This window comes from Drosophila arizonae, chromosome 3 (genome assembly GCF_054131065.1).
Source record: "Drosophila arizonae isolate 15081-1271.41 chromosome 3, UAZ_ARI_1.0, whole genome shotgun sequence".
In the NCBI taxonomy this organism is placed as follows: Eukaryota; Metazoa; Arthropoda; class Insecta; order Diptera; family Drosophilidae; genus Drosophila; species Drosophila arizonae.
The window spans coordinates 18,443,630-18,458,579 of record NC_142923.1 but is presented as its reverse complement, the minus strand read 5'-3'; the positions used below and the strand labels follow the sequence as shown (position 1 = coordinate 18,458,579).

Here is a 14,950-nt window from a genome sequence, read left to right as displayed (position 1 = left end):
TCTATCAACATCTCCATCTATATATAATACTAATTTTTTCGGTCTGAGACTATAGTTTTCCGTTTCAAACTCGTTTTCCGTTAAGGTTTCAAGATCGAAATTCATGTCTAACACCAAAATTTATGATCACATTCGCTCTCTTCAAGCACTTAAAAATTTATTGTTTCGTAAAAAAAAAAAAAAAAACAGAAAAGAACTATGTAAATTATCGATTATAAAAAAGTATCGATTGCTTGGCATTATCAAGTTCGTTGCCTAAGTCTTTTGTTCTAGCGCTATTTTAATGCTAAATTATGGCCTTGTCGACAGCTGGCATCAAAACTTATTGAACTTCAATAATCAACGACAGCCCAAAACTACAATAACAACAACAAGCTTAGCACAAAATAATTTAACTAAATTGGCGCGCAAGGTCGTCCACGGTCAATGACTGAAGAAGAAGAAGCAGATGCAGCAGATGAGCCAACTGGATGAACTGGACTTGAAACTGAAATTGGGACCAGTTGCCGGTTATAATGCCCTTTTTTGACAAGTTATTTTGTGCAGGCAATAAAAAAAGCGCCAAAAGTGAATCAACCAAAAATTTAACAATAAAATACTACAAAATTACAACAACAACAGCAAAAAGAAGAGTAAAAATTAACTACCGGCTACCGGAGATTTAATGAAAATATAAAAACAAGAATCAAATGCCATACGGATGTGTCGCCAGCGACTCGGAATGCTCACAAAACATGCCGAGGACGGTCAATGGTCTTAACTAAACCAAAAAAGAACAACAACAAAAAACAATAACAATATATAAGTTTATTAATATGTACATATATAAACAATAGTGTTAAAAGTACACATCAAGCGACGTGTTTTATTTCAGAATTCAAAACACGCGCCAACTGCTGCTTTGGAATTTTATCCAGAAGTCAAACTCAATGTGATTCATAACTCAAAGAAACAGAGCAAAGCCAAGTCAAAGAAGAAGAAGAAGAAGAAGAAGAACTATATATAATACATATCTGTACATATATATAAAAAGGGAAAGGGAATCTCAAGCTTATGCACTTCGCTCAAGTTCAAGGTGAAAGACAATTTAAATCAAGTTGCGATTCGAGTAGAGTAGAGTCAGTGGGGCATTGGGGAAGGGGCAACATGTAATTATGCTAATAAGTGTTATATATTTTCTTATGCCGAAAGTCAATTGTAATTTAATTGTGATTTAATAATTGAAGTCAACTGGTTGTTAATGACATAACCGATAAATAAAAGCAGTTCAGCTGACATAACGAGTTGGGAATTCCCAGATAATATACCAAAGCTAAAATGCATATATGATTAAATCAGTTGAACTTTTTATATATTCCATATAAAAATAAAAGAAATAGAATTTTAATGGGTGGTTCATTACGTAAATCTAAAATTAATAAATTAATAAATTAATTAATAAATTGGCATCTCTTGGTAAAACTCTGCCTCATAATTGAGAATAATATTTCTTATAATAAGTTTATAGATATCAGCACAATTATTATCAAATTAATCAATTTATTACGAAAATATCGAATTTCAAAATATTATAATACTTTCAAAAATAAATAATTTAAGCTGAGGAGCATTTGTATTTACATAAATTATTAGTATTACTTATTTATTTACTTATTTCCTCATTTAATTTTTTTTTATATATATATATAATATGAACATTTTATTTATCTAAATTTGATTTTATGAATCATAATTAATTTTATTTATTTTATATATTTATTTATTATTATTTTATTTATTTATTTTTATTTTATTTATTTTTTTTATTTTATTTTAATTTTTTTTTATTATTTATTTTCTTTTTTGTTTTATTATTATTATTATGTAATATATATATATATATATATATATTTTTTTTTTTTGGTATAATATGAATATTTTATTTACCTTAATTTCACTTATATTTGTTTATTTTTTGTTTTCTTTTTTTTTTTATAATGTCTATATTTTATATATTTAGATTTTATTTTATGAATCCGAATTTTAATGAACAAGACGGATATGTTCACGCCACTACATTCTTTACTTTGCTTTAGTTTTTTTTTATTTTTATTTTTTTTTATTTTATTTATTTTTTTTTTTTTTTTTTTATTCACATTTTCAATAATTCCCTTCGTTACAAATTTAAGCTTTAGCTTGTAAATTTGCTTAACCCACTTGAATGTTGCATAATTATAGCTCTCTGGATGCTGAGCAGCTGCGCCAACAAGTTCTTCCCATATACATTGTTAGCTACTGCTTCTACTTTGAATATATATTTACCTATTCATATATACATATAAATACATGTATATTTAATGATCGCTTGGGCCATCTCACTCACACTAATGGCTTTTAATATGCCCACTAATTACAGCGATTACACAAAAGGCAACCCAAATGGCTTCCTCATGTCGAGAGTTCTATGCAGCAGCTACGTTCGGATCGACTGACACAGATTAGTTATGGCTATGCGCAAGCGTTCAAGTTTCCCCCTGCGGGCTCAAGAACTTAACTAACTAACGATTCTATTAAAACATTATAAACTGGATAGCAATAGTCACACATATACATATATATATATATTATATGGACACTAAACAATGACAATAGCTAAGTGAGTTCTGTGGTTTTTGCTTTATAATTAGTGATGAGAGCGTGATCTAAGAAGTCTAATGGTATATTAACAAGGGGCATTTTATCGATATTATAATAAAAAATACAGTACAATATATAAACTATTAAGATAAGAGAGGAGATAGTATTAATTTAAACTGGCTTCGAATCCCTCTGACTTGCGAGATCTGTATTGAATTTATATATAATTATTTGACATTTTTTATTTTCATTTATTTGGTTTTTCTTAGCTACAATTTACTTTATTTTTTATATTTTTTATTTTATCTATTAATTTCATTTTTATTTATTATTTTTTAGTTTTTTAGTTTTAATTACTTTTTATTTTTTAACTTTTAGTATTTTTTAGTAAGTATTATTTTTTTCAATTTAATTTATTTTTTCTTGGAAAATAATTAAAAATTGAATAAAATATTTTTATACATCAAAGAGATATATATCTAAACATTTTTAAAAATGAACTATAATTAATATATGTATATAGACATTTCAAGAAGTGACTAAGTAACGACTATTCCATGTCGACTCAAATAATTAAGCTCTCTTTATCAGAGCTTTCGTGTCACGCACGTGTCATCGCCAAGAGGTAGCTTGACGGGAGCTAATTGCTCAGGCAGGTGAGGATTTGCTGTTCACTGAGGCGTTCATTAAGCTGCCCCTTTTTTTTTTTTCCTCTTTAGATTTTCCTTTCGTTTCGATGTTTTATTGTTAATGTGTGCGCTTAACGTCGCGCCAACTGCAAATTAAAACTAATAATAAATGTGCAAAAAAAAAGAACAAAACAAAAAATTACTGTGTGAAACTTGAGTGCGCCCCCAAACCGACGTATTATAATTATAATAATAATAATAATTACAATGTGCGGCGGGGCGTGGATACCTAATACTAGAACTGAGCACCGCGTCTCGACCTCAACTCCAATCAATGTGTCTGTATGTGTGTGTGAGTGTTTGTGTGCGTGTGCTGCGCGCTGCTAATTAAAACATTATTTTCAGCTGCCACTAACCATGCCCCGAGGCTGAGTTTTTGCATGCGGCACATGCGAATCGATCAATAGAAGCAAAAAAAAAAATAAGAAGAAATAAAACAAAAAAATAAAAATTAAATAAATATACAAATTCGACAGACAAGTGGCCCCAAAAACAACTATTTTATGAAACGGTAGGCAACAGTTGTCAGCTGTCATAAAATCAAAATAACAACAACAAAAGCCATGTGAGTGAATATTCATTCATGCATTCATGCAGAACTTTAAATACTCTAATAATATCTATTGAACAGACTATATCAATTTACTTGTTTATGGACGCTTAAAAATATGCATACAACCTATTGGAATAGGAATTAAAAATTAAATAAATAATTAAAAATAAAAAACATTTAGAATGTTTTATAAATAATAATATAGATTTATACAAATGAATATTCAAAAGTAAAATATTGGACTTTATAAATATAAAAAATTTTATCTATCTCATTAGATAAATACATAAAAACTATAAACAAATTTAAATGCTTAGGAATTCGCATAAATATTTAAAATTATAGAATGAATTAATTTGTATTTATTTAAAAAACAAAGTTGAGGTCTTGCAATACATATAAAATAATTTAAAATTTTTTTTTGTATGCATAATAAAAATTGTCTGACTAATTAATTATATTTATTAAATATTTGTATCATTTTAGGTCTATTTAATTTTTATTTTCTTACTTCAAAAATGTATGATTATATTTCTATATATGTAATTGTAATTGATTTAAGAATATAATATGATCAATCTACCAAACGAAAGCAAAATATAAACTTTAAAAGTAAATAAATATACTATATATGTATATAATAAAATACTTAATACACTCATGAGCCTTTTTAAAATTAATCAATTTATATATTAATCAATTATTTCATTTTAAACGAAAAACTAAGTTCTTTTGTTTCAATATGCAAAATCCGTTTAAGAATTAAATTAAATAAAAAAAAAATAAAAATAATAATTTAGATGATAATTTAGATTACTATCTATATAAACATTCAATTTCATCTAAATAACTGTATTATAATTTGATTTTGGCCAATTTAAAGTCACTTTTCGATGCATTTGATGAGCTCATTAAGTCGTCCACCGCCTTTTTGGCAAGGGTATTATCGCAAAAGAGAAACTGACGACGCACGACAACAGCAGCAGAAACACCAACAACAACAACAACAAAGCTCGTCAATTGTTTATTGATTATTTTATTTGTTCAACATGCCAACGGATTGTTCCAATTTTGATCGGTTTATCGTCTTTGCATGCGGGCGCTAATAGTTTTGAACCTGAAACTATTTAGCTTTTAGCTTTTTTTTTTTCATTTTCGCAGTTTTTTTTTTTTTTTTTTTTTTTGCTCTTTGTGTGCCAGGGGCAAGGTCATGCGAGGCAGGCTGCCTGGCGACTGTTATTATTTTTTTGGGCAGGGTCTCTTTATTTTGACAGTCCGTCAATTAGAGCTTTGGCAATTATGAGATTAAATGGACTAAAAAGTTTTGGACTTTCTTGCCTTGAGCATTTCAACAGCGACTTTGATAAGCGTTAATTAATAAATCAGCATTGCGCATTGCATTGGAATAACAATGATCAATTAGCAGTTACCCTGTAATAATTTAAAGGACTTTCAATTGTTCTAAGGAGCTGAGTATTTTTTTATTATTTTTCACATATTAAATACAAACTAATGAGAGTTTTTTATTATATTTTATTTTCAACTAGGCAGATATCTACTTTGTAGTCTAATGCAAATCGTGTATACTATACGATAAACTATAAATATACAAAAATTATTTGGTTTATGGAAAGTAAGAATTGACTTAAAAAATTTACTATAAATATCAAGTATATACAGTGACTACCGAGTATATACATTTCAGTTGTGGGCTGTATATGTATATGAGATATGTATATGTATATGAGATAAGAGAAGAATAAAGGCTCAAACACATAAAACACGATGATATAAACCAAAGGCTTCTTCAGTAAACAATTCTAATTGAATTAAAAACACATCAATACAGGGTATACCGTATACAAAACATAATTAAGAGCAGCATATGCATCTACGTACACACATATGTATATAAATATTTATACGTTGTCTGCTACCAATTAAATCTCTTCAGCTTTGAAGTTGAGTGAACTTTAAAAGGTTTCTCTGTCGCTCTCAGTGTCATTGTCGAAATGTTTGTTGCCTGGGTGGCCCGATCACTGATTGACAATGATTGACAATTAAGTTGCGTATGTGTCAGGCCTCAGGTGCTATGCTAGACTGTTGCAAACACGCTTTACGCTTCATGCTGTTGGCTGCTGCTAAAATAGCTACCATTTATGTGGAGCATTGGCCCGGCTTATTATGGCCAACCGACTCGAAGGTTGTCTCAAAACATATTTGGCTAGGAAGTGGTTAGCTGATTTTTCATTGTGGGTGCTTAATTGGAAAACAATTTTTTTACTCATTTTTTCCATAATTTGTTTATATTTTATTTTGCAATTCGACGCGTGTTTCGATATTCGGATAAGGCGAGTAGCAACTGCTGTACGATCATGGGAATTTCTTCAGTCCCGAGCAACAAGGGCAACAAATAGTCTGCATGAAGGCTGACCGAAAATCTACAATTTACTGACAGAGAAGAACTGAACGTTTTAAAATCATATAGCTTGATATAAATAATATAATATAAAAGAGTTTAACTATTACTTAAAAACCTTTTAAATTTTACGATATGAGTAAATTAGGCATATTTGGAGCTTTGATTTTAAGCTTCTGCTTCAAGCAAGAATATTTATGAGAAACCATAATTTCCTTTCTCTAATAACACTAAGTGCTAACTGCAAGCAGTTTCTAGTTTAAGGTATACAAATTAGTTCATCATATCATTCACCAGAAGCAACTGAAGAAGCACAACTTAATTATCTTTAAGCATATTAAACTTGATATCTTACGAAACAACATTATAAATTAGATTACTCACCTGGTTATTTCATCATGGCCAAAACACAGACAGCTCTCAGGCACAGCAATCAAAGCAGGCAAAGGTGGCAGGCGAACCATTTAGCAGCGAGCACCGCCCAAGTTGCGTGCCGCTTGTCACATACATACATCAGTCAGCTCAGCGCAGTCAGCAGTCACTTGTGAGGCGAAAATATTAAAAATTAATTAAACAAAAACTTTGCTACTAATGTAAGAAACAATATAAAACACATTTATCGTCGTGCACTTGACCTTGCTCGGGCGGTGGGCAGCGAGCAGCGAGCAGCGAGCAACGCGGCCAAAGCCAAAACAAAATCAAAACAAAAGGGAAAGTCAAGCGCAGGCAGAACGAATTACGCATACACTAACCAAAGTAATTGCTGTTTTCTATCTCTTATCTACTCTCACCAATCTACCATCTACTATCTACTATCCATTATCTACTATCTACTGTCTACTGTCTACTATCCACTATCTACTATCTACTATATCTATCTATCTACTATATATTTCATCTGTCTTCTATATCCTATCTCCTATTTTCTACCTTCTGTCTTCTATTTTCTATCTTCTATCTTTTACCTATACATATACCTATATTCTATCATTCTATATTCCATATATAATCATATATTCCATTTTCCTGCTTCCCTCTGTCATCTTCCCTCTTCTCTTTTCCATCTTTAATCTTCCAAGCTCCGTCTTATATCTTTCATTTTCCATTCTCTGCCCAACATAGTTCATCTTTTATTTTCCGTCTTCCATCTTCAAGATTCCATCTTTAATCTTCAATTTTTCATCAATACTTCTCCATCTTCCATTTTCTATTCATCTATATTTAATATCCTATCCACTTGCGATTGCCAAGTCAAGTCTAACCACATAGCTAATATACTCTCTAGAAGCGTATGGAATAGCATAAGTTGTTAGGGGCGTTCAGTCTGACGAGGGGTAGCCACTGTGCCATGTGAGGGGCGAGGTGCGTAGAGGCCTGTCCTCGTCGCATGCTTGCCACGTCATACAGTTAGCAGTAGATTTTTCGAATTTGATTTCATTTTCGATTTCGAGTCTGTATTTGAAGTTCATGAATCTAATTTGCGCGCAGTTGACAGTTTTTTGATTTTTTTTTTTTTTTTTTACGAGCTCAGAAACCAAGGCAAACTGATATGACAGCGCTTACATGGCGCACAAGCATTCTCTCGCTTATTTATGACGTTTCCACATTGCGTGTAATTGACATTCACATCGATTACTTCCTAGTTTTTTTACTAACGGCCCTGAATGGCACAAGCTTTGCACATTATCTAACTCAAGTGAGTGGAAAATGAATTTTAGAAAACATGTCGAATTACGTGTTGAGTCTTATTAATCAGAGTTGGAGGAAAATTAGATGACTAAGGTTGAACATGGGCTGTTTCTAAACACCTTAAAAATACACAAAAAATATGAAATCAAAGTCTAGGTCTGTTTAAACGTTCAACTTAGCTAATGTCAAATTACAATTATAATAATAATAATACAATACAATAATAATGTCGATCTATTGATATTTATTGCTGCATAAAAACAAAAGACTTAGGCAACAAACTTGCGGTTTGCGTTGCATGCAGAAAAGTGAAAATATCAAATGCAATTGTCTGCCCTCAGCTTACGACTTGCGACGCCTCACCTTGTGCGCATTAGAATTCAATGAAACAATTTCCTTAATTTTTAATGACTATTACTAATTAGTCAATTCGTTTTTAAATGAATGTCTTTTTTTTTTTTTTTTTTTTTTTGCATTATTCTCTTTGCGACATTGAGTCTAGTTTTTAGTGTCAGTTTTTTTAAAAAGTTTTTATGCCGATGATAAATAATTATTTTTGTTTATAATTTATTTCTTTAATTAAATATATATTTTGAAAAGAATTCTTAAATCATTAAATATATTCTAGAAATTCCGTTTGCATTTTTTAATAGATATTCGCCAAAATTATTTTCATTGTTTTAAAAACTTATTAATTATGTGATTATTTATGATATTTTGTATCTGTGTTCTTCCTCTTTTTATCTTTGCCTCTGGGGGCACTTCACTCGCAGCAACTTGAAAAAATCGATTAAAACGCTCAAATTGAACAACTAAAACAATAACAACAAACAAACACTCTCAAGTTGTACACACGCTTGCTACAACAGCAGCAGCAACAACAACAAAAACAGTAATAATAATAAAAAGATAATAATAATAAAAATCCACTTTAATAGCAAATAGATCGTGCGATCGGTAGAATTGCTTTGGATATCAGCCCATACGGATGCGCAGTGCGAGTATGTAAATCTTGATTAGCTCTTTTCGGCATTTAATAATATGGACGGCTACAAGAAGAATGAAATACAACAATGGTAACAACAACAATCAGCAATCGCAACAACAATGTGGCTATCATCAAGGCCATCGCTGCGCTGGCTTTTGTAAATATTTACATAGATGCCACCAGAGAGATTGGCTGGCAGCATTCAATGCTCGGCTGCGGCATGGTCAAGGTCGAATTGTGGCAGCTATCAATGTAATATTTGCTGTTTGCTGTTGTTGTACAACAATCGAAAGATGCGCCAGTGGATACTATATAAATACTTAATTAAGTCAAGTCTGAAGCGCACTGCATACGAAACTGTTTACCCTATCTCATTTATCTATGTGCAGCAGTTGGACTTTGGGAGCTTATCACATTCTCACTACAATTTAATTTTAATTTAATTTTTATTTTAATGTGTATATTTTTAAGCACTCAATATTTGTTGTTTACTTCTCATTTAGTGGATGTAGGTCACTTCCTTTCTTCTTCTCAATTGTCTCTCTATTCCGTCTCTCTCGCCACCTGTTTCTGTCTCTCTTATCTTCCTTTATCTCCTGTATCAATCACTATTTATGCGTCCTTTGAATTTCTCATACATATACATAGAATGAGATGAGAGAGAGTGATATAGAGAGGGTGAGAGAGAGAGCAATAAAGAGGGAAGAAAATAATTTATCTCTCTCATTCTTGGTCCCTTATATTTTTTTTTTTATCTCCGTATTCAATGTATTCAGCTTTATTTGTTCAGATATATGTACCTATAATGAATGTATATATTTATTATTTTATTTTTGATTATCTATTAGTATAATCCACATATTTGTATATCTAGCTCACTTTATTCTGTGTTCTAGTATAGACTCATTCAGAGTTATCTTATTACTCTTAAGAACAAAGACAAATACAGTCTTTCTCAAGAGCCAAACAAATTCAAAGCATTTGCTTATTTGTTTAATCAGTTGTACAATTGTTCATTTGTTTGTTCGTTAGTTTGTTTGTTGGCTGGTTTGCGCTGCTTGCATTTGGCTTTCAATTAAATGTTAAACATGAAAAGCGGCTTCTAACCTTTAGCAGGTTTCAAGTTGAAGTTTATTGACCCTTGGCCAAAGGCGCAAGCCTCAAAGCCTTCAACTGGCGGTGGATCTATAAAGATCGCATGAGATTCAGTTTCAATTTTTGTTCACTGATAATTGCCTCTCTATTCATTGTTGTCAGTGCTGTAAATAAATTAGCCAAAAAGTTCAAATGGTCAACTAGCCAAAAATAAAATACAAAATAAATTATTGGTAAGGTCGAGCCAAGCAGCAGAGCAGCTGAGCAACCGTTGAATGTCTAATGGCTTTCAAAGTAAAGCCCCATACTGAAATGGCGAAGCCAATTCATTTACATGCACAAAACAATACGCCGCATTATTATTACTATTATTATTATTTGTAGAGGTGGGCCATATCGTAATGGATTACCATAAATATGGCTGTGAATGTTCTCTGCATGCAGAACCAGGCATTAAAAATCTCTGCTTGCCAATTAGCGAATGTGGCCGAGCTGCCGAGCTAGCTGGAGGGCACTTGGGCATTGGGTATGGAGTCTTGGGTATTGGGCATTCAAGCGTGCTGTCCGAACTGAAGGCCAATGGAGGGGCCGGGCGGACCCGATTATAAATAGCAACACAGACCAATTTAATTGGAACATCATTGAAGCAAAAACAAAGTTGAACAACTAAAACTTTTGCCATGCCTGAGGTCAATTCCACCAGCTGTCAGTTGCAATTATTTATCTAGAAATCGATGTGCATACTTTTTGTTTCATATTATTAGCAGACGATCTAACCACCACCACCACAACAACAACAACAACAGTAAATAACATAATTGTTGCCAACTGCACGCAAAGTTCAGGGTTAAACATGGGCTAAACACCTGCAATTGGCAGGCACCCGCATTCGCTAATTGCATACAAGTAAGCACTAGCAAATGGCTGATTAAGTAAAATAAAAAATAAATAAATATTTTAACCATGCATGTAAATAACAAACTTTTTTGAAAGGTGTTTAACAGTCTGTAGATGATTAACAGCATGCTAACAATAGTTGGCAACGCGTCTGGAAGCAACAATTGTTAGCTACAACTGCATAAGTTTAATGTTTATTTATACTAAATAATTTATATTTATCAAACAATAATATTTTAACAATAACAATTATTTAGAAAAAATATATAAATACACCTTTTTTATAAAATTATTTGAAAAATAAATTATTTAATTTAAATCTTGCCTGTTAGCAGAAGTATAGTTGGCAACGCTGCAGATACAAAGCAGCTGGCCTATCGATGGGACCAACTATCGATATAGTTAACAGCTGAGCTGCATTGACTGCAAACGCAAACAAAATAATTGAAAATAAAACATTTAGCTATATCGCATATTATTTTAAGTTATGGAAATACCGGATACATATTACAGCAAAGATGAATATGTGGAAACGGTGAGTAGCAATACAACAAATATATATGCTTGCATATTAATAATAACTTTCTTTGGATGACCTCATCTCAGGCATCCGGAAACAAGGTGAGCCGCCACACAGTACTCTGTGGCTCCCAGAATATTGTGCTCAATGGCAAGGTGATTGTGCAGAGTGGCGCCATCATACGCGGCGATCTGGCCAATGTGCGAACTGGACGTTATTGTGTGATTAGTAAAAACTCTGTGATTCGGCCGCCCTACAAACAATTCAGCAAAGGCATTGCCTTCTTTCCCATGCACATTGGAGATCATGTCTATATAGGCGAAGGTGCTGTCGTATCAGCGGCTAACGTTGGTTCCTTTGTGTACATTGGCAAAAATGCAATCATTGTGAGTCAGGAAATCAGTTTAATATTCAGCAAATTTTCATGAGATTTGTTTTGATTAAAGGGTCGTCGCTGTACGCTTAAGGATTGCTGTGTGATCGAAGATGGAGCTGTGTTGCCTCCAGAGACAACAGTCTCCAGCTACATGCGTTACACGGCCAAAGGCACCATCGAGGGCGGCCAGGGTAATCCTTACTTTGTGCCCGCTGCCATGCAGGATGAAATGGTCAACTATACGAAATCATTCTATGAGCATTTCGTGCGCACTCCAGCTCCAGCCAGCTAAACAAATAACTAATAATTTATGAACTAACATTAAGTATTATATTTAATAAAAAAAAACGAATGACATTTCAGTCAATTAGCCCGGTGATGCAGTCGTAGGCTTCATTAGCAATCTCAAAGACGAAATAGCTCATGCCAGTGCGACGTGCTATAACTGCGGCCGTCTCCTCGGTGTTGTTTTCCTTGCGTGGTTGAATATTGCGATCCATGAGTAGAATAGTTGCCGCATTTCTGCAATTTGAAACGGTGGCCGTTACATGCAACGGCGTTTGCTGTCCATCTGATTCGGCATTCACATCCGCACCAAATTGCAACAAGAGCTGCACACTTTCGGGATGACTCCATTTGCAGGCCGAGTGCAGTGGAGTCCAACCGAGCTCGGTGCGTGCATTCGGGTCAGCCTGATACTGGAGCAAGAGTCTTGCAATGTCTAAGAAATTGTTGTAGCAAGCGCGATGCAGCGGAGTGTAGCCATCGTTGTCCTTGGCATTGACTGTGTCCGCATCCAGTTGAAGAATCTCGCGCACTTCACTAAGACGATTCTCACTCACGGCCCACAATATCATGCGTTCAATGCTCGCTGCTCATTGAATGTATTTATAAAGTTATATTGAATCCATATTTTGTCTAGATGTGATTACCTTGTGGATTTTTGTCCTCCTCGATGTCATCGTTATCATCATCCCAACCGCTCACAAACATGCCGCGCGGCACTTTGGCATAGCGCAGTTTCTCCATTTGAGATTTCTCATCATCCGAATCATAATCGCCCATTTTGTTCTTTCCAAATACTGATGTCTTATTTTTACAATAAATAAATGTTGATTTTTTGACAGATGTTTCGCTATCGATATTTCTATATCACACTATCGATATACGCGTATATGTCATCTATTTTACAGCACTGTGAATGCTAGCGGCAAGAAGCAGCAGCATCGTTGTTATTTATTTTTCGTTCATCGCGGTTTTGTTTACGTTTTTACGTGCACGCCATGTCAAATCCACAGGAGGAGCTTTTGCCGCCTAATGCCGAAGACGATGAGCTAACATTGCCACGGGCGAGCATTAATAAAATAATCAAAGAACTGGTGCCTACGGTACGCGTCGCCAACGAAAGTCGCGAACTGATTCTCAATTGTTGCTCCGAATTCATCCACCTGATCAGCTCAGAGGCAAACGAGGTGTGTAATCAGCGCAGCAAGAAAACCATCAATGCCGAACATGTTCTCGAAGCACTCGATCGCCTCGGCTTTCGCGACTACAAACAAGAGGCCGAAGCTGTGCTGCACGACTGCAAAGAGGTGGCCGCGAAACGACGCAGACAGAGCACACGTCTAGAGAATCTGGGCATACCCGAAGAGGAGCTGCTGCGCCAGCAACAGGAGCTGTTCGCCAAGGCGCGCGAAGAGCAGGCACGCGAAGAGCAACAACAATGGATGAGCATGCAGGCGGCTGCCGTACAACAGAGCAATGCACTGATCCAGCGACCTGCGCAATCGGATAAGGATGCCAGCGGAGGAGGTGGCGGCGGCGGAAACAGTAGCTTTGTGAGCAAGCCCAGTGAGGATGACGATGATGATGACGACGATGACTACTAAACGAACGAGTTTATTTGCTTTGCGCTTAATGTAATTTGTAATAACTGTAATTAAACTATTGTCATAAGTCAAATCTCCGCTATCGTTGCCTGTTTCTCCAGCTGTTTGGCCAGCTGCCTCTCCAGGTGTCTATTTAAGCTGCTTACCACATACTTGCCCGGCACATATTTGCCTAGAATTTCAGTATGCTGCTTCCAAAATTCATTGCCAATTAAATCCTCATGTATGGGCACTATGGCCTGCCTGCCCTTCTCCTGCTCGTCTTGCGAGCCCATCACCACACGCTTGCGCAGCAAAATCGTGCCCTTCCGATACATTGCAGGCAACGTGTTGTAGTTGATACCAAACTCCTGGAAGAGCAATTCATTCTTGTCGGAGGAGAATGTGCCACGCAGCCGTTCCTCGGCCTGTTGATTCGTTAGACCCGATTCCAATACCAGCTTCCAAAATGCCGTATTATATAGATTATTTACATGGACATCCGCTTGTCGCCAGCTCAAATAATCGCGCAGATTCTCATCCGAGGGATAAAGCACAATCCGGCCATCGAAGCAGGGGGCGTAGCTCAGAGGGCGCTGCATCCATTGCGACCAGCTCAACACGTAGCTGCTGGTGAACATGCTCGTCACATAGCTAAGCAGCTTGGCAGCGCGCCTCTTAAATGCCGACGTGTCCTTACGAAAGACAAAGGAATATTCATCGCTTTGGCCATAGCCGAGAACAATATCTCGAAATTCCTCCATAACAGCAATGCCAGCCGCATTCATCACATTCAAAGCTGTACCACATTAGTTTCAATAAATTAATTATTTTTGAATTATTTTTGCACATTTCTCACCATTTTCATCGTTGGGCTTTTCAAATTTGTGCGCGTTGGCGAATTTGTGAAACTTTTTGCCATCGATGCGTATCACAATCCAAACATTTGGCAATATTTTATCATCCTGTTCGTACGACTTAACATATTCGTATCTGCTGCAGGCCATGCTGCGTGTGGGGAGCGCTGTTGCGCATTTATTTGTAAACGAAAACTTGGTAAATATACGGTTAAGCGCACGGAAATGCATTAAAAACAATGTTTGTTTTTACCGCATGTTAAACAAAGATATTTAAAAGGTGAAAGGTGACACACAGTGAATCGAAAGTTTGGTGACGTCATAACTACATAATTAAAATTGGTCATTAACATATTATGTACGTAATGTATATTATATTGCAA

The 14,950-nt window shown here is 34.6% G+C and overlaps 4 protein-coding genes across 4 annotated transcripts; 2 read left to right on the top strand and 2 right to left on the bottom strand.

Annotated features, from left to right (window-relative positions):
* Window positions 1-11,321: 11,321 nt before the first annotated feature.
* Window positions 11,322-12,212, top strand: DCTN5-p25 (Dynactin 5, p25 subunit). The gene is made up of 3 exons (XM_018003637.2): window positions 11,322-11,481; window positions 11,553-11,852; window positions 11,913-12,212. Exons 1-3 carry the CDS (start codon window positions 11,434-11,436, stop codon window positions 12,132-12,134), a joined length of 570 nt encoding a protein of 189 aa, XP_017859126.1. The 5' UTR covers window positions 11,322-11,433; the 3' UTR covers window positions 12,135-12,212.
* On the bottom strand, window positions 12,150-12,910 carry Ankrd49 (ankyrin repeat domain-containing protein 49). Its single transcript, XM_018003633.2, has 2 exons — window positions 12,775-12,910; window positions 12,150-12,713 (listed from the first exon to the last, which is right to left on the bottom strand). The coding sequence occupies exons 1-2, from the start codon at window positions 12,905-12,907 to the stop codon at window positions 12,202-12,204; spliced, it is 645 nt and encodes a 214-aa protein (XP_017859122.2). The 5' UTR covers window positions 12,908-12,910; the 3' UTR covers window positions 12,150-12,201.
* Window positions 12,911-13,125: 215 nt separating this feature from the next.
* On the top strand, window positions 13,126-13,804 carry NC2beta (negative cofactor 2beta). The gene has a single exon (XM_018003635.2). It carries the CDS (start codon window positions 13,126-13,128, stop codon window positions 13,729-13,731), a length of 606 nt encoding a protein of 201 aa, XP_017859124.1. The 3' UTR covers window positions 13,732-13,804.
* Window positions 13,726-14,885, bottom strand: THG (tRNA-histidine guanylyltransferase). The gene is made up of 2 exons (XM_018003630.2): window positions 14,570-14,885; window positions 13,726-14,509 (listed from the first exon to the last, which is right to left on the bottom strand). Exons 1-2 carry the CDS (start codon window positions 14,796-14,798, stop codon window positions 13,800-13,802), a joined length of 939 nt encoding a protein of 312 aa, XP_017859119.1. The 5' UTR covers window positions 14,799-14,885; the 3' UTR covers window positions 13,726-13,799.
* Window positions 14,886-14,950: the final 65 nt, after the last annotated feature.

Coding starts and splice junctions, on each gene's coding strand:
- DCTN5-p25 (XM_018003637.2), top strand. CDS start 11,434: ATGGAAATACCGGATACATATTACAGCAAAGATGAATATGTGGAAACG. Junction 11,482..11,552: donor AAGATGAATATGTGGAAACG/GTGAGTAGCAAT, acceptor ACCTCATCTCAG/GCATCCGGAAACAAGGTGAG. Junction 11,853..11,912: donor TTGGCAAAAATGCAATCATT/GTGAGTCAGGAA, acceptor TTTTGATTAAAG/GGTCGTCGCTGTACGCTTAA.
- Ankrd49 (XM_018003633.2), bottom strand. CDS start 12,907: ATGGGCGATTATGATTCGGATGATGAGAAATCTCAAATGGAGAAACTG. Junction 12,714..12,774: donor GGAGGACAAAAATCCACAAG/GTAATCACATCT, acceptor TTCAATGAGCAG/CGAGCATTGAACGCATGATA.
- NC2beta (XM_018003635.2), top strand. CDS start 13,126: ATGTCAAATCCACAGGAGGAGCTTTTGCCGCCTAATGCCGAAGACGAT.
- THG (XM_018003630.2), bottom strand. CDS start 14,798: ATGCATTTCCGTGCGCTTAACCGTATATTTACCAAGTTTTCGTTTACA. Junction 14,510..14,569: donor AAAGCCCAACGATGAAAATG/GTGAGAAATGTG, acceptor AATGTGGTACAG/CTTTGAATGTGATGAATGCG.